At 34.7% G+C, this 19775-nt stretch overlaps 2 protein-coding genes across 2 annotated transcripts; one reads left to right on the top strand and one right to left on the bottom strand.

Moving 5' to 3' along the window:
• Positions 1-15173: 15173 nt before the first annotated feature.
• LOC129888334 (probable NAD(P)H dehydrogenase subunit CRR3, chloroplastic) lies at positions 15174-15980 on the top strand. The gene is made up of 3 exons (XM_055963332.1): positions 15174-15417; positions 15494-15636; positions 15722-15980. Exons 1-3 carry the CDS (start codon positions 15233-15235, stop codon positions 15832-15834), a joined length of 441 nt encoding a protein of 146 aa, XP_055819307.1. The 5' UTR covers positions 15174-15232; the 3' UTR covers positions 15835-15980.
• A 72-nt stretch (positions 15981-16052) lies between these two features.
• Positions 16053-18783, bottom strand: LOC129888333 (vacuolar-processing enzyme-like). Its single transcript, XM_055963331.1, has 9 exons — positions 18572-18783; positions 18042-18206; positions 17677-17833; positions 17501-17586; positions 17186-17415; positions 16969-17017; positions 16665-16862; positions 16357-16563; positions 16053-16265 (listed from the first exon to the last, which is right to left on the bottom strand). The coding sequence occupies exons 1-9, from the start codon at positions 18728-18730 to the stop codon at positions 16128-16130; spliced, it is 1389 nt and encodes a 462-aa protein (XP_055819306.1). The 5' UTR covers positions 18731-18783; the 3' UTR covers positions 16053-16127.
• Positions 18784-19775: the final 992 nt, after the last annotated feature.

Below are 19775 nucleotides of genomic sequence, written 5' to 3' on the forward strand. Positions count from 1 at the left end.
ATCTCCTCACTGTACCCGAGGTTATGAATTATTTCCTCCCAAGATAAAATAGATAAACTATTAAAGAAGTAGCGGTACCTCAAACTTCAATAATTTTAGCAAACTCAAAAACCAGCAACAAATCATAGATATATACTTGGACAAATCATAGAAATACTTGATCCTTGTCTCACAAATTCTGACTGAACCCAATACTACCCAAATGCTTTTGTATCTCACCCTCTCCGAACCTATTCGAATCATTTTCCCCTCCTAGTTAAATTAGATAGTTTAGATCATCGTAATCATAATAAACCTTTTGATTAGAAAACTTCTGGTTTGCTCACCAGGATTTTCAAAATATCGTCTCATGTTGATGGCTTAGCAAAGATCTTATTTCTTCTTATAACATTTTTTTGCCCTACGGTTAAACAATGGAGTTCTAGAACCTTTGGAGACCTTAATCATAGGAAGAAAAAGATCTTAGCTAGGCTAAAAGGTATTCAAAATTCCCCTCTCTTTGGTACTAGTAAATTCCTTCAGAATATTAATTTAGAACTGGCCTCTGAATACAATGATTGCCTAAAGATTGATGAAGATTATTGGCATCTTCATTCGCGAATAAACTGGCTTAATAAGGGGATGTGAACACCAAATTCTTTCATATATCTATTATTAATTGAAGACATAGGATCAATATCTCTTTCTTAAAAAATGACGACTGAGATTGGTTAAGTAACCATGTGGATATTCTTAATTACACCTACACTTATTTTAAGACCGCCTTCTCAACCTCCCACAACCTTTCCCTCCTCCATAACCCTGACTTTAAAAATATCCCATCCTACTTTACAGACCTTTCAAGCCTCGAGCAGAAGAAGGCCTTGGTATTACCAGGTCAGAGCTTAAAACTGATGTTGTCCTTTCTAGCTTAGCGTGGCGTTTCTTCACCAAATTCCAATTGTATTAGGGCTAGTTGTTTAATAAAGAAGTATGCCTCTCATTCCACCACTGCCTATAGTTCCTATATCTGAAAAGATATTAAGTAGGGGTGGAATATCTTTAATAAAGGAATTTGTTGGACCATTACTACTAGTACCAATATTGGGATTTGGGATTTCAACTGGATCCCCTCAAATTTCAATTTACGCTCTCTTATTTATGGCCCGATTAACAAAAATGTCCTTAACAGAAAAACCAATGATAACTATTTCAACAACTCTTGGCACATGAATGATTGTTCCTTTGATTTTCTTAATAATATTAAAACAGGAATTAATTTCATTGACATCACGGAAGGCATTAATAACATGGATTTTCCCTTTTGGTCTCTTAATAGTAATGGCATTTTCTCCATATGCTCAGTTTACAAAATTATCTCTCATATTACTCATAACCTTGAGGAGTATAATTGGATCCGGGAAACCCACACCCTTAGCAAAATCAGATTCTTCTTGTGGTTATGTATTCACAACCATCTACCCACCAACTCCGACCTCTTCCATCTTAATATTACTTCTAGTAATACCTGCAACATCTGCAACCCAAGAAGAAGAAAACATTCAACACATCTTTCTTCAATGCCCTATTGCGAAGCCTTTTGGCCAGGCTTAGACATAATCCCTCCAAATGCAACACTTCACTGGAACCTTGACTTCAAAATACAAATCAACGTCTGGGACAACCCTCCTCTAACTTGGAAACATATATTCCCTTTCGCCCTTTAACATATATGGTTGAATCGCAATTACAATGTCTTCAACAATACCGCAATGCACGACTCTATTCCCATAGTCACTGCTAGATTCCTAGAATTTTTGTACACTACTAGCCCTAATAGTAACGGGAGTAGTAAAGTAGAAATAAAAGTCAGATGGTTCTCTCCTTTAACTAATGGTCTTAAGCTCAATCTTGACGGTGCTTACAACAAAGACTCCTATCTCAATCGGATTAGAGGTGTCTTTAGAAATAATCAGGGTACTTGGATTGCAGGTTTCTATAAGAAAATAATGGGACTAAATCACACGCACATGGAGCTTCTGGCCCTTCAGAAAGGGTTGTTGTTGGCTGTCTCATAATCTTAACAATTTCAGAAAGGGCCATTGTTGGTTATCTCTCATAATCATAACATTTTTGAAATTGAAACAAATGCCACAGAGGTCATTAAAATATTAGAAAACCCACATCCCTTACGCTAACCTTATCCCTTCTTGTAGGTCTGCAATGAGGAATATAGGGAATCCCCAGATCCGGCATAATTAGAGGGAAGACAACAAGATGATTCATATACTTGCAACAAAAGGATCTAGAAGAGCCACAACAAATGAAGTTATGTTTTTGATGGAACCTCCACCATGGGCTAAATAAAGTTTGCAGAAGGATTCTCTTGAAGGATATATAACTAGGAAATCTAGTACTATAATATGTAGTAATCTAGCTAATTTGGGTAACCTAAATGTTTTGAATTCTAATGTATTAGCCCATAGTATGGCCTCTGATGGGAACCAAAACATATTCCTCATGCTACTTTTGATGAGCACCCTCTAGAGGTGCATGGTATGTAATAGTTTTTAGTATGGTTATAAATTAAAGGCCTTTCTGACCAAAAAAATATATTATGTTATGTATTATATTTTAAAATTAAAAATCTCATCTTATCATTAAATTTGCATTCTTCATAGTGAAAAATAATAATAATTTTAAATTATATCTCCTAAAGTGATGAACTTTTAAAAACATTGAAATAATATTAATTCGGGATGAAAGTAGTATATATTAAATAATATATTTTTTTAAATATTATATTACATTAAAACAATTATGAATATTGAAAGATTTAATTAATGGTCTTATATAATTTATAATATGTTAATTACAAATATTATATAATAGAAATCAGGGACGGCTCAAACCCATTGGTGGCCTAAGGCCAAAATCAAATGAGAGGCATTAAATTCAAAATAAAAAAAATTATTCATGTCTTTATTTGAAATCTATTCTTCTAGCTTTTTGAGATGCAAAGTTGTTAATAATTTTTGTGTAGTTTATTTCTTCTAATAATTCTTTTTCAATTTATAATATAGCCAATCCACTTAATTTTTCTTGAGACATTGTTGATCTTAAATAAAATTTTATTATTTTTTATTTTGAAAAACTTCTTTCTGCTGAGGTGACTATTACAGGAATTATTAACATTATTCTATAAGCAGTATAAACATTTGGAAAAGAATTAAGCCTTTTTATTTGATTGAGTATCTTGATTAGAGTATTATCTTCTACTTGTATGATTTCCCTTAACACTTTTAATTCAGAAAATAAGTCTGATCAATCAATATTGAAGTGAGTATTATCTTTTACGGAACATTCAAGATTAAGACAATATTTTTTATAAATTCTCGTCATCTAATGATCTCAATTTTTTCCCACTAAATAGAAAATCAAAAAATTCTCATATACTTCAAATTTTTCAAATTTATTTTGAAGTGAAAAGATGGCTCGGTCTACTATATATAAGAAGTAATCAACTCTAAAAGATTCTTCAAGTGTCACGACCCAAATCCTTCGTGACTAGCACCCACACTAATCCTTCGGTGGGAGAACCATTTTCAACAGCCCATAATTAATAATTGTGAAATATACTAAGTTTAAAGGTTTCAAAACAAGTATAAATCAAGAATAAATATTGAGTTCCCATAAACTCAAAAACTATCTAGTTATCAATCCAAAATATGCGAAAGTAAATACACCCTACGAACTGAAAGTCATCGTACCAAAACTCTAAAAATGAACAAGTCTAGAAAAGGAAAATACAATCCCAAAAGAATTCATAATGAAAATAACAATGTTTGAACATTCGAGTCCCAGATGAAGAACTAAGATAAATGATAAAGACACGACAGCATGACATAATAACTCACCCTTGGACTTGAACAAGAATTCTACTCCTCTAAGCGAGGTTTCTCCGTAGCCGGCTGAATAGGCCCTGTACTCAACAAAAGGCAGAGCAAGTATAGTATCAGTACACAAAAACAACAGTGTACTGGTGAAATCACACGGTTAGCCAGTAAGCGGATCATAGACAAGTAAATTCAATATAACAAATATATATATATACAAAATAAGTCAACCAGTCTCATCTTCAAGCATATTCATCAAGATCACAATTCAATATCTTCAATATGCTATAACTTCACACAAGGGTCCTCTCAGGGTACCTACAAACAATCAACTTCTATCCAAATATGTGTCAAAATATGACACCCGATTCAAATATTGTCGGAACGTCACACCCGATCCAATTTATGTGTCGAAACATGACACCCGATCTAAACATACCAAAATCACAAATACATTCAGCATTTACAGTATTATCTTCACCACGAACACGTTCATCATTAAACAGGCCAACAAGTGATCATTTCACACATAATCTAGCATGTTTCGCTATTTATATACGCATAGGCATATCATGAATCAATTTAAAATTATATGAAACACATACGGAAAACAAGACCATCACCTACCTCAAACGCAAGCTTCAACAACCTTTACAGTGCAAGAGCTTTTCCTTTTCGGATTCGTTCTTCTCGTTCTAGGTCTAGAAATAGTAACTACATATAAAGGATCAACACAATGGCCTAAGTATCATGAAAAATAAAACAATTCTCATCCTAGGCCAAACCCATTATCCTAACCCCACTTTAGAGCTATTTTCCACCATTAGTTTTTAGTTCAAACCCTCCCCTAATGATTACCAACCATAGTTTCTAGGTTCTAGGAATCAAAAGACGAATTTAGGGAGTAAAATTCTTACCTTAAGAGTGAAAATTCATGAGATATTGATGGAAATCACCCTAGGTCGCCTCTTGAAATCGTAGGAACTTTTTTTTGTAGAAATAGATCGTTCTCGATTTTTTCCAACTTAAGTCTCGCGACTGTCCCTCTCTGGCAGGTTGCACGATAATAGAGAGATCGGAGTTTGATCCTCAAGACCCCATTTCACAACACATGCTCTTTCTAAGATGTATTAAACTATATCCTTCACACCAAATTTAATTTCGAGAATTTTACTTGCCCGAATGCGATTCTGCAAAGCCGTAAATGCTCTGTATCGCCTTGGCTATCCGTTTATCCAATTAAATCATAGATTCAATCTCCCACCATTCACATGATCATCCTAGACCTCACCTGACTCAAAATTCATCCAAATCTGGCCTAGACTAATTTTTTCTATAATTGCTACCCAAAGTTTTCTGGCCCAAAATCCTTTACCATTGACCTATTTCTAATGATGGGGATAGGTTGTTGTTATTGTTGTTGTTGTTTTTGTTGTATTATCGACATTCTCATCAAATTGTTTCTTTCTATAAATTACACATTTGTTTACAAAATTTAGGTTCTATTTTCATCTCTAATGCAATTTCTTTAGCTAAAATCATAGCAGTTGTAAATCTTTCTTGTCTATATGTTTTTTAAAAAATCTAGGCCTCTTAATTGATATATGGTGACATCAATATGCATATCTTTTTTAATTGTAAACTTTTGCTAATTGAACTAACAACAAATAATACATCATACCAAATAGTCATACCCAATAAAAATTCAAAATTTTCAAGATCAAAAATTGCTAAACAATTAACTTCACTGTTAATTTTTGGATCATCACTAATTTCTACTAATTTAAATAAAGCATCTCTTATCTGTGGAGTTTGAAATCTTATTGCTTTTATACTTTCAATACGACTTTTTTGTCGTGTTTGTGACAATGATTTAAGAGTTAAACTAGGTACACTATCGTTTAAAATTTTCCATCACTTAGTGTATGAAGAAAATAGTGAATACATAAGTTGTACCACTTCGAAGAATGATATAGCTTTTGTACAAGAATTAGCCATATCACAAAGTACCAAATTTAGATTATGAAAACCACATGGTGTATAAAATGATCCAGAATTTATATCAAGAAGTCTTTTTTGCACTCCTTGGTGTTTTCCCTTCATAGACTCGTTATCATATCCTTGTCCTCTTAAATTATCAATATTAAGTCCAATATATTTTATTTCATCTAAAATAACTTCAAAAAGACTTTTTCTACTTGTATCATCCACTATGTATTTGGATCAGGTGTCACATTGTGAAACATAATTTGGATCGGGTGTCACATTTCGATACATACATAGATCGGGTGTCACGTTCTGATACATACTTGGATCAGGTGTCATATTCTGACATATACTTAGATCGGGTGTCATGTTTTGACACAAATTTGATTGTTGTAGGTCCCTTGAGAGGAACCTGGTGTGAAAATTATGGCATGTAAAAGGCATTGAGCTATGATACTGAAATGTGGTTGACTTATTCTGTATATGTATATACATATTGTGTTGAGATTTACTTGTTTATGATCCGCTTACTGGCTAATCGCGTTATCCTACTAGTACATGGTGGTTTTTATGTACTGGTGCTACTCTTGCTTTGCCTTTTTATTGAGTACAGGCCATATTCAACCAGTTGCGGAGAGACCTCATCTGGAGGAGTGATCGTGTGTTTCGAGTTCAAGGGTGAGATGTTCCTTCAGGCTATCGTGGATTCTATCGTTGTTCTAGTCCTTTTCCTTTCCAGGACTTAGATGTTAGACAATGTTTTATTTATTACCAGTTTCTATTTGGGGTTACGCTCCTATTCTAGACTTGTTAGATTAGAGTTTTGGTATGATGACTTTCAGTTTCTAGGGGTGCTAATTCCTCACATTTGAGGTTATAACTAGTTAGTTTTCTCTATTTATGGGAACTCAACACTTATCTCGATTTAAATCTGCTTCATCAATCCTTAAACTTGTGCACATGTTGTGATTATTGTTGTTGGGTTGTTAAAATGGTACGGTTCTCCCACTAGAATAAGTATTGTAGGTGTCAGTCACGGTGGATTGGAGTCATGAAAAAGTTGGTATCAGAGCCTATATTCATTCATTTCATCATACCAAAATGAGTCAAGTAGAGTCTTGCAGAACGGTACTGAGATGTCTGTACTTTTCTTTGGGAGACTATAGGATTTTAGGAAAAAATTCATTGTCTTTCTTTTTTTGTGCTATAACTTGGTTTCAATTGGTATCTGGTGATCCAAATTGATGTCTAATCATTTCCACTCTATTGTCCACAGATAGTTAACACACGTTACAGTGGTGTCAGAGGTTCCTATTGAGGAGGTGTTTGTAGGTGAGGCCCCTCCGGCTCCCCAAAATGAGTTTGAGGGGGAGGTAGGAGCTAGAGAGGAACAGGAGCGGGCAGAAAAAGAGGAGGATACATGAATTGAGGCTGATGGTATTCCCTCTTTGAATCCAACCTTGGCCCAACAGATTATGGCATTCTTAAGTAGGCTAGCTGGCACTAGAGCCATTCCTACTATGCCCGCAGCACCGGCTCCTGTTGACCATTCGTTTGCTACTATAGATCAGCCAATAGATGAAGTGATAGGTACAGATGCATTCTTCAGGCTGCTAATGGGTCTTATGATGACTGGTACTAAGCATGACATGCTCACCAAATTCCTCAAGCTCAAACCTCTAGTTTTTTAGGGTACTAAAAATGAGGATGCCTACGAGTTTATTCTAGATTGCTATGAGTGGTTACATAAGCTAGGTATAATGTATCATCATGGAGTAGAGTTTGTGACTTTCCAGTTGTAGGGATATGCCAAGTAGTGGTGGAGGGCTTATATGGAGTGTCTTTTGCTTGTGTTACCTCTACTTACTTGGGCTTAATTCTATGATCTATTTTTAAAGAAATGTGTGCCCCGCACCCTGAGGGACAAGAAAAAGGATAAGTTCATGCCCTTAAGCAGGAAGGGTTATTAGTGGCTAATTATGAGGCCAAATTCCATACATTGTCCCGATACGCTACTCAGCTGGTTACTACTAGGAGAAGAGGATCAAGTTATTTGTGAACGGGTTGGACCCCGAGTTGATGGTACTTTCTATTCATATGACTTCTTCTAACAGAAGTTTCAACGAAGTCACAGACTTTGTTAAGAAAGTTGAAGGTGTGAGGAAGGATGGGCAAGCTAAGGCTTTGGCTAAAATACCCAAGAATACAGGTAACGTTCAGGTATCCTATTCTAGAGGGTCAGGCAGGCCGGTGGTTACTGCCTGGCCAATTCAATCAGCACTGCCCGCTTCCGCTGACAGTTTTTCAGGGTTAGGAAGCATCATTCCTAGGTAGCCATCCATCTTTTAATCGTGGTTGTTTTAATTGTAAAGAGTCAGGCCATATACAGAGGGAGATTTCTCACCCTCGCGGGACGGTTTTAGCAACCCAGTAGGCCCGAGCAGTAGTCCCAGCAACTGGAGGGAACAGTGGTAGAGGACGTCCATAAAGTGAGTGAGAAGGAAATTTGAGAGGCCGGGAAGGCCGAGGCAGTAGTAGTGTAGGTCAAGAAGCAGTCCAGACAGGTAGGGAGGTGGCCCATTAGGATGACCGAGCTCAGTTTTATGTATTCTTGGGAAAAACCAGCATCGGACGTAGTTATCACAAGTACTATTCTTGTTTGTGACCAAATGGATACTATTTTATTTGATTTGGGTTCCACTTATTCCTATGTATCTATAAGATATGCCTTGGGTGATATATTGGATGCCCCTATTCATATTTCTACCACTGTTGGAGAGTCAGTCATAGTCACCCATGTGTATCGTTCTTGTTCTATTATGTTTATGGGATACCAAACTTGGGTTGACTTAGTGATCCTAGACATGACGTATTTTGATTTGATCTTAGGCATGACTTGGTTGTCCCCCTACTTTGCAGTACTTAATTGCAATAAAAAAACTATAGCTTTAGAGATCCTGCAAAAGGAAAGGTTAGAGTGGGAAAGGGTGTACAAACCTAAGCAAGCTAAGGTCATATCCTTTCTCTAGGCTAAAACAATGGTGGGGCAAGGTTTTTTGGCCTATTTGGCCCATATACGGAATGTGGAAATAGAGTTTTTTTCTATTGAGTCTATTCTAGTAGTGTGTGAATTTTCGAAGATTTTTCCTTCAGACTCTCCTGGTATGCCTCCTGACCGAGATATAGACTTCTGTATTGATTTAAAGTCGGGTACGCATCTAATTTCCATTCCTCCCTATTGTATGGCTCTGGCGGAGTTGAGAGAGCTTAAGGCTCAGATTCAAGAGCTTTTTGACAAGGGGTTCATTCGTCCTAGTGCTTCCCCTTAGAGTGCTCCGGTGTTGTTTGTCAAGAAAATGGATGGTAGTATGAGAATATGCATTGACTATCGACCGCTGAATAAGGTCACCATCAGAAATAAATGCTCGTTGCCTTCTATTGATGACCTGTTTGACCAGCTACAAGGTGCTTTAGTCTTTTCAAAGATTGATCTTAGGTCTGGATATTATCAGTTGAAAAGTAGACCTGAGGATGTGTCCAAAACAGTTTTTAGGACTAGGTATGGACACTATGAATTTTTAGTAATGTCCTTTGGGTTGACCAATACACCTGTAGCTTTTATGAGTTTGATGAATGGGGTGTTCAAACCATTCCTGAATTTGTTTATGATAGTATTTATAGATGATATCTTAGTGTATTCAAAGAGGGAACAGGAACATGCAGATCATCCCCGAATTGTGCTAGGAGTTTTGGGAAGACAAAAGTTGTATGTGAAATTGTCCAAGTGTGAAATTTAGCTGCCTTTAGTTATTTTTTTAGGCCATGTTGTTTCAAAAGAAGGGGTGTGGTGGACCCACAAAAGATTGATGCAGTTAAGAATTGGGCTAGGCCTAGTTTTGTGATGGAGGTTAGAAGTTTTGTGGGACTGGCCAGCTACTATCATCGATTTGTGAAAAACTTTGCTTCTATTGCTACGCACTTGACCAGGTTGACTAAAAAGGAAGTACCATTTGAATGGACTAACAAGTGTGAAGAAAGCTTTCAAAAGCTCAAGACTCTCATAAACACAACACCAATTTTGACCCTATAGGTCGAAGGTAAAGATTTTATTATTTATTGTGATGCTTTACATTTCAGTTTGGGAGTTGTGTTAATATAGGATAAAAATGTTGTACCATATGTTTCACTGCAATTGAAGGTGCATGAGAAGAACTACCCAACTCATGACTTGGAATTGGTAGTGGTAGTGTTTGCACTAAAAATCTGGAGACATTACTTATACGGCATCAAGTGTGAGGTTTTTACTGATCACCATAGCTTACAACACGTGTTCACCCAGAAGGACTTGAATTTGAGACAGCGAAGGTGGATGGAGTTACTAAGGACTATGATGTCATTATTCAGTACTATCTAGGCGAGGATAATGTAATAGTAGATGCATTGAGTCGGAAGCTGGTGAGCATGGGCAGTTTATCTTGTTTGGGGGCTCTTAAGCACCCCCTGGCTAGAGAAATTCAACCTTTGGAGGCCAGATTCATGAGGCTAGGCATCTCAGAGAAGGGTAGGATAATGGACGGAGTTCATCTAAGGCCCACTTTCATATAAGAGATTAAGACCAAGGGATTTGAGGATGTATACTTAAATGAAAATAGAGAGAAGGTGTTAATGGGCAAGGCTCTAGACTCAACACTAGATGAAAGATGGGTTCTCCATTTTAGGAGAAGGATTTGTGTTCCTCGGATAGATGGACTAATTCAAAGGATCCTTTTTTAATCTCATGGATCACGATACTCTATTCACCCTGGAGTGACTAAAATGTATCAGCACTTGAAACGGATATATTGGTAGCTGGGTATGAAGAAAGACATAGCCAAATATATAATCAAGTGTCAGAACTGCCAACAGGTAAAGTATGAGCACCAAAGACCTACAGGTTTGTTCTAAAGAATGTCCATTCCTGAATAGAAGTTGGAGATAATAGCCATGGATTTCGTGATGGGACTCCCTAAGACTTTGGGAAAGCATGAATCCATTTGGGTGGTGGTTGGTAGGTTAACAAAGTCAGCACAATTTATTTTGGTTAGAGTGGATCATAATGCGCAATAGTTGGCCAGAATTTATGTGAAAGAGATAGTAAGGCTGCATGGGGTGCCCTTTTCTATCATTTCATACTGTGGTAGGCAGGTTACTTCTAAATTTTAGGGTAAGTTACATGAAGAGTTGGGTACTCAACTCACTTTCGGCATAGTTTTCCATCCACAGACAGACGGGCAGTCAGAAAGGACTATCCAAGTGCTGAAAATTATGTTGAGGGCATGCGTGATAGACTTTGGGGGATATTGGGACAGGTTTCTGCCCTTGTGTGAGTTCTCTTACAATAATAGCTACCACTCCATTATTGATATAGAACCATTCAAAGCCCTGTATGGGAGGGGATGCAGGTCTCCCATATGGTGGTTTGAAGCTGAGGAGGTGGAGCCATTGGGGGTTGACTTAGTGAGGGATGCTCAAGATAAGGTAAGAAGCATCCAAGCTAAGCTTCTAGTGGCTCAAAGTCGTCAGAAGGAGTATGCAGACCGAAAGATAAGGGATATGACATTTGAGGCTGGTGAACAAGTACTTCTAAAAGTATCACCCATAAAAGGAGTGATGAGATTTGGCAAGAAGGGCAAACTCAGTCCTTGTTATATTAGCCCTTTTGAAATTCTTGATTGTGTGAGGTCAGTACATACAGGTTGGCCTTACCTCCTAGCTTGTCTGGGGTACACTCGGTATTCCATATGTCTATGCTGAAAAATTATCATGGAGATGGAGACTACATCATCAAATGGAACTCGGTGTTTTAGATAAGAAACTTCGATATGAGGAAGAGCCAGTTGCAATTCTTGATCATGACATCCAAAAATTGAGGACTAAGGAGATAAATATGGTTAAAGTGCAATAAAAACATCATTCAGTAGAGAAACATACTTAGGAGATTGAGAAAGAAGGCTTCGTGGAATTGCATTTGGGCGAGTAAAACTCTCAGAATTGAAGTTTGCATGAGAGGTATATTTTAATACGTCTTTGAAAGGGGGGTGTTGTGAAAGAGGAGCTTGGAGAACAAACTTATAGCTCTCTATTTCCACCTATCCCACCAAAATGGGTTTATTCCCGCCAGAGTGGGGCCGTTAGAATGGGATCTGAGCGGGACAGTTATGACTTAAGTTGTGAAAAAGATCATAAATGGTCTTTTTCTACAAGTTCAATTTCTAAAACCCCAAGAGGCAACCTTGGGTGATTTCAATCGATTTTCCATGGATTTCCATGCTTAAGGTAAGGTTTTTACTCCCTAGATTCATACTTTGATTCTTAGGAACTAGAAGTATATGTGATAATCATTGGGGGAGTGTTTGGACTGAAAATCTAAGGTGGAAAATAGCCCTAGAATAAGGTTAGGATCATGGGTTTAGCCTAGGGAATGAAATTGTGTTATATTTCTTGATAGTTAGGCCATTATATTGATCCTTTATATGTATTTAATGTTTCTAGACAAGAATGAGAAGAACGAACCCGAAAGGGGAAGGCTATTGCGTTGTAAGTTTCTGAAAGCTTGAATTTGAGGTAGGTAATGGTCTTGTTTCCCGTATGTGTTTCATATACTTTTTCAAATTACTTCATGATATGCATATGTGTATATGAATAGGGAAGCATGCTAGATTATGTGTGAAAATGATCACTTGCTGGCCTGTTATTGTGATAAACATGTTCTTGGTGGCTTAAATATTATAAACATTGAATGTACTTGTGATTGTGATGTCTTGAGATTGGGTGTTATGTTCCGATACGTATTTGGATTGGATATCACATTACGATACATAATTTGGATCGGGTGTCATGTTCCAACACACACTTGGATCGGGTATCACATTCCGACACATACTTGGATCGGGTGTCATGTTCTGACACAAAGTTGATTGTTGTAGGTACCTTGAGAGGACCCTGGTATGAAAATTATGGTATGTGAAATACATTGAGTTGTGATACTGAAATGCAGTTGACTTATTCTGTATATGTATATGCATATTATGTTGAGATTTACTTGTCTATGATCCTCTTACTGGCTAACCGCATGATCCTACCAGTACATCGTGGTTTTTGTGTACTGATGCTACTCTTGCTCTGCCTTTTTGTTGAGTACAAGCCATATTCAGCCGGTTGCGGAGAGACTTCACCTGGAGGAGTGATCGTGTGTTTCGAGTTCAAGGGTGAGTTGTTCCTTCAGGCTGTCGTGGACTCTATCGTTGTTCTAGTCCTTTTTCTTTCCAAGACTTAGATGTTAGACAATGCTTTATTTATTACCAGTTTCTATTTGGGGTTACGCTCCTATTCTAGACTTGTTATATTAGAGTTTTGGTATGATGACTTTTAGTTTCTAGGGGTGCTAATTCCTCACATTTGAGGTTATAACTAGTTAGTTTTCTCTATTTATGGGAACTCAACACTTATCTCGATTTAAATCTGCTTCATCAATCTTTAAACTTGTGCACATGTTGTGATTATTATTGTTGGGCTGTTAGAATGGTACGATTCTCCTACTAGAATAAGTATTGTAGGTGTCAGTCACGGCGGGTTGGGGTTGTGACAGTCGGTAATTCTAATTGGTCTCTTTTCTACTAATAGATCTCTTAACTTTGTATCAACATTATTCCATTGACTAGGATCATATATATTTTTAGGAGTATGATTATTTAATTCATTTATAAGTTCGTGATTTTCTTGAGAATCTACATTCAATTTTTCATTAGTTTCCTCCCCTTTTTCTTTTTCTTCTTTTTGGATTATATCCTTACCTAATTCGACTTCAACTATGTTAGTGACTTGTTCATCTAAAGATCAATTTCCTATATTTTTTTATCTTAATTTGGTATTATTTTCTAAAAATTTATCAAGAGCACCTTTTTGAGATTTTATCAAGTTATCAACTTTTCTTTTTCTTTTAAGTTTTGAATGACCGGATTCATATTTTCTAATTGACATATTAAGATTTTAATAAATATATAAACACTATCTATAATATCAAATAAAAAATATAAGAAACAAAAGACACAAAAATAATATTAGAATTTAGAATGATATTACTCAATCCAAGAACTATGAAGACTTGATTTCCAAAAAAAATTGGCTACCTAGATATTTTTTTCCACAATTTAAATCATAAACTATCTTCCCTTCAAGTTGAAATTATCAATAAAATGAATAAAAATTCTTAAGCTTTGAATGAGAGAATAGAAGAATAAAATGGAAAAAGAGAGAAGGAATAGAAAAGAGAAAGAAGAAGGAAGAATATATAAAAACCAAACAAAGAATAAGGTAAAAAGAAATGATAACTTAAAAAAAAAAAAAGTACACCTTACTTTTTATTGGAAAGATAAAAAGTGAGTAGTTATATCAAATTTCACTTCTAATTATCCGCTTGAAATTGGGACTTTTCTAAAAAAAATATTTTTTTAGGGTCTAACCCTAACTAGTACACCAAAAAATGGTGTCCCTATATTTTGGGGGCCTAAGGCTAAAGACTTTTTCCCCACAGTGTAGACGCCCCTGAAAAAATAATAGTATAATAATCAAAAAATAAAATAAAAAGTATGAATAGTAATTTTCCAAATTTGGAGCACTATTATTCACCTCTCTATAATTGGAGACTAGAGAGTGAAATAGAGAACTCATTCTCTATATTACTCTCCAAATATAAAGAATATAGAATAAATATAGCGGGGTTAGAGATGATCTTAACAAGTGTCCGTTTTGAATTGACTTATTTTAGGTGATAGTTTTTGGATCAAATTAAAAAAAAATGTTTATAAATTCTTGTTTTTAAGTCATTGAGCATTCATCCAAATGCATATAAGTGAATCAATCTAATCATCCTATTCCAATGGTTTATAGCAACTGGCCAGAAAATAAAAAGTAAAATATCCTTGGTAAAGATTTTGTAAAACTTATAACCATCATCCAAATACATATAAGTGAATCAATCTAATCATCCTATTCCAATGGTTTATAACAACTGGCCACAAAATAAAAAATAAAATATCCTCGATAAAGATTTTGTAAAACTTATAACCATCATCACTCAGAATGATTGGCGTACCTATTATCATCAAGATTAATTCCAACCACCGCCTCACCAAGCCCACAGCTAATGTAATGAGTCACGATGGCCTGTCCCCGTCCCCGACTAATAATATTCACTCTTAAATACATCTTCTCTTATTATATATAAATTATTATTTGAAAAAATAAAAAGTGTGTTATCCCAAAATAGAAAAGATATTTTGTCCTAAGTTATATTTGTAAGAAGATAAGTTAAGGGTAAGACATAATTTAAAATGGTTGGAGTAAAATGTATGTCCATGTCCACAATTATTGCATCTTCATCTCTACCACCCACTGACCCCAAGCCTCCATTCCTCAAAAGCCAAACAAGAGTTGAGCAGAATGAAAGGAAACTCTCAGTTGCAGAGATTGAAAGAGCCATTGGTGCTGGCATTTTCAGAGATAGAGATACCAGCAGGTACCCCTCCTTTTACTCTATCTATTATACATACCTACAATCTCAATTATTTCTTTTTCTTTTTTGGTTTGTTAAGGAGTCATGTAAAGGAGAAGAAGACATTGTTTGATTCAATTTTGTCCAATTCTGTTGGGGAGAATGAAGGGGATGTCGAGAAGAAGCTAAGACAAACTGGTGAATGGCTTATTCATAAAACTCAACCCACATCTGCCTCTGCTGGTAATTAATTAGTAATTATTTAATCCCTTTTATTTTATTTTATTTTTTAATATAGAAATATAGAAATATTATTTTTTTGTCACAGGAAAACAGATTTTAGTTGCTGTGTTTCAATGGATTCTACCTATGTGGATTCTTGCATTTCTTCTCGCTTCTGGGATGCTCAACCTACCATTTCTTGATGACTTGCTTTTGTAAACAATTATCCCCTAATTACCACTACAAAAAGAAAGTTTTAAATTTACATTTTGCCAAGCCCATTATATATGTATTAGTGGGGTTAAATTTGAATGTTGTGGCGCTGTAATTCGTCTTCTGTTTTGAATTTCTGATTCTATTATTCAGATGTTAGTGCCTGAAAAATGGTTCTTCAGCTAACTAATCATTTTACTGCAAACAATAAATTCACGTGATGGGCAAAAGCTTAATAAAGATATATAATTCATAATAATTAAGGTGATTAATGCAAGCTACATGAGTAATATAATTAATTAAGAAGAACATGCTTGTTTAGCAGCTGCAGCCATTTGATCCCTTTGGATTCCAGCATTGCACATGTTAGAAAACCCACGAACGTGTTTTCTACCATAGCTACTCAATGATCCACAATGTGACTCAAATATCTTCACCTGTACGTACGTACATACATCAACGTAACATTAATTTTTTAATATATATAATCGTTGTTATAACATATATAGACGTGTAGTATATACTTACAAAGGATTTAAGACAGTCCCAATCATCAACAAGGGGTTGTCCAGCAGGTCGAACAATGTTGAGCACCTCTGGACCATTCTCAACTCCAAACATAATTTGTCCAATATGTCTTACACTCTTGTCTACATCTTCTCTTTCTGATATAGCTGCATTTAGTTTCCTATAAGCTTCTATTCTTCTTATAGACCCTTCAGGAGCACCCTCAAACTGTCAAATTAATTATTCAAGAAAACTTTTACATCTCTTATTTTTTTCACCTTTCCATTAATTATGTGATATTATTTTACGTATGTAAGAACATTAATTACCTTGGACAAGAGATACAAGAGTTGAACATCGCGCTGATTAACATGTCTTGAGTTTGAGGGGTAGTTGTTGGTAGAAGAAGTATGTTTTGGAGAATTAGAACCCATATATCTGGAAAGAGCATCCTTATGTATATGTAAATCACCATATTCCATCATATGGGAACCTTGTGTACCATTATTTAAAACTCTTTTACGAATCTGATCGAATTCAAAAAAAAACAACAAAATTTAACAATTAACAACTATGTACTCCCTAACTATATGATATTTGAAACTTTGCATAGAATAATTATATATATGTTACCCTTCGATACTGCTTCTTCAAAGTTTCAAGTCGTCGATCGTGCAAATCACTGATACAAAGTATAGTTAGTTTAATTTAACATACTATATATAGTATCACGGTTTAGTTAATAGAATTTCTTCATTATTCCAGCTATAGCTTGTGAATGTAGCTTTTTATTTTCCTTAATTTAATAACAAGCATGTGAAATCAAAGAATGGAACAAACATATACATACCTATTCTCTAGCCAAGAAACACTATACAAATCTCCCAAGCAGATATTCTTGTAATCCTTTGGTGGACACTCACCATAGCAGTACTTATGATCATCATTATCACTGAAAGAACAATACGTAGCCCAACTATTTTCATCGGGTTTTGATGCAGTCGTTACATAAATATTCAAACCTTCATGAAGTAGACCGTCAAACATGCTTCCAGACTCACAAGCTTCCATGTAAAATACCTAATTAATTAACAACCAACACGTTCATTATTCATACATTAATATATTAATCTCTAGCTAGCTAGTGATGAAAAGAATTAATTACCATCTTTTTGTATGTCCCAGAAGCATGTTTTTTCTTCAAGACCACATTCAAGTCCTTGGCATAAACAAATGGTCCTACAGGCATTCCTAAAATCATGACAAAAGATTAATTAATTAATTAAAAACTTTAGTGAACAATATTGTATTTTAATTGGAGTAAGAAATTAAAAAGCTAACCAATTAAACCAGGACCACCATGATCAGTATAGTAAATAAAAATATAATCATTTGGACCACTGTTCACAACTTTTCCACTGCCTCCAGTTAGAGCACTCTTATTTCCCAGGATAACACCATAAAAGTTTTTAGCGTTACAATCTTTTCCTGTGTAGTCCTACATATATATCTCACAAAAATTAAAAGGGTGTATATATTAAATTTAAGTAATAAAATCTTGACAAATAATCAGGGTGGAGGAGCTAGAAGTCTGGATATGAGTTTGGCTGAATCCAGTAACTTTTGCACTATATGTTATTGACATTTAAAATTGTTGTTATAAATTAAAATTCTAGCTTCGCCTCTACAAATTATGCATAAAGTACCTTGGATACTCCTTTGTACACATTATGACCATGTGGGTTATTTATGATAACTCCAGGTCTAGGATTTTCAGGATGGTAAGCAATGTCATCATACATGAATACAATGATGTGTTCATCTTTTAGACCTCCTTTCTTCAGTAGTTGATAAGCATGACATACATCAGCCTGAAATTATAACCCCAAATTAAGAAATTAATCAATCTTAGCAATAATATTTTTTTATTGAGGTTGAAACAAGTTAATATATATATATATATATATATATATATATATATATATATATATATATATATATAGTATGATTAGTGATTTTCTAAGGGAAATAAGACATTTATTTTGTCCTTCCATTAATTTATTTTTAACCATAAGTTTACTTATTCATATCTTTTCAATTTTACGACAAATTTGATTGCGTGCTTAGAGAATATATGATTTTTCATGTGGAATTAGCACATGTGGTGTCTCATTGAGATTAAAAGAGAATAGTAAAATATTAAATTTGTAAGGAAAGAATTGTAAATATATATGACCTGATGTCTGTAATTATACCAATTATTTGATCCAGCTACCAACACAGCCCATTTAGTTCCAATTGAATGGTCATGATCTTCAACAATACTTTCTATCACATTACGACCCTCAGCTAGTAGCACAAAAAGTGCAACTAGGAATGATATTTTGACAAACATTTTGAACTTTAGAAAACTAATTATATATTTTGTTGCTTTAATTTGATTAGTGATGAGTTGATTCATTGGGTAACATAAATTAAATTTATAGAGATTTCTAATTCTCTTATTCTACGCGTGTGATGGTGAATATAATTATGACGAGCTATTAATTTTTTTCTACATTTGTTTTCTCTACATATATGATTAATTAGTAGTATTACCATGTGGGGTAATTAGTCTAATAATAAACGTTCATCAAACATATAGCAAAGAGAGTTGTTAGAATTTGCCTACTTATTTGAACAAACAAACGACATTTATATATAAACGGGCAAATGATTTATGACCCTACTCCATTTATTAATCCTTAAATTCAGTGTAATTAGTTAGAAGATAATGGAGTAATATGTGGAATAATATAGAGAAAATTATGTGATAAGTCTGCTTTAAGACTTATAAATAATAGTAGTCCAATTATTAATCCTTAAATTCAGTGTAATTAGTTAGAGAATAATGGAGTAATAAGATCACTACCTGTGGAGTGTGGCCATACACTTGTCAAATAATATACTCCACTTCTTCACCTTTACATGTATTCTCCTTTAAAAAATATATAGTGAAGTGCATACTATTTGGTGTCTAAAATTAATTTATTACTCCTATTTGGTGTCTAAAATTAATTAAATAATTCTATTAGTTTACTTATTTAAATAGTTTATGAGTAATTGAGGTGCATATACAACAAATAATCCTACAAAATTGATTATTTAAACCTCTTAGCTCTTTCCTGCAAAAATTCTCAATTTTTCGACTAAATCCTAAATCAAGTATAAGTTGCAGAAGGAATCCATATTTTTGGGGAATTCTGATTCTCTTCTCAACCATTTAGCCCATTTGAATTGTATTCTATTCATCAATAAAGCTCACATTCATTGATTTTGTGATTTGCCTATTTTGCTTTAAATTATACAATTGTTAATTCTATTTTAAAAGTTTTTATAATTTAGTCACTGCCAAGGGATCGTGTACAACGCAATTATTCATACAAAATATAAGGATGCCA

Source organism: Solanum dulcamara, chromosome 5 (assembly GCF_947179165.1).
Source record: "Solanum dulcamara chromosome 5, daSolDulc1.2, whole genome shotgun sequence".
Lineage (NCBI taxonomy): Eukaryota > Viridiplantae > Streptophyta > Magnoliopsida > Solanales > Solanaceae > Solanum > Solanum dulcamara.

Excerpts from the sequence above, each read along its gene's own strand:
- LOC129888334 (XM_055963332.1), top strand. The coding sequence starts at position 15,233 with ATGGTTGGAGTAAAATGTATGTCCATGTCCACAATTATTGCATCTTCA. Across the intron at positions 15,418-15,493 it reads AGAGATAGAGATACCAGCAG|GAGTCATGTAAAGGAGAAGA; the intron begins GTACCCCTCCTT and ends TGGTTTGTTAAG. Across the intron at positions 15,637-15,721 it reads ACCCACATCTGCCTCTGCTG|GAAAACAGATTTTAGTTGCT; the intron begins GTAATTAATTAG and ends TTTTTGTCACAG.
- LOC129888333 (XM_055963331.1), bottom strand. The coding sequence starts at position 18,730 with ATGTTTGTCAAAATATCATTCCTAGTTGCACTTTTTGTGCTACTAGCT. Across the intron at positions 18,207-18,571 it reads GGTATAATTACAGACATCAG|GCTGATGTATGTCATGCTTA; the intron begins GTCATATATATT and ends TTATAATTTCAG. Across the intron at positions 16,863-16,968 it reads TGAAGAAGCAGTATCGAAGG|ATTCGTAAAAGAGTTTTAAA; the intron begins GTAACATATATA and ends GAATTCGATCAG.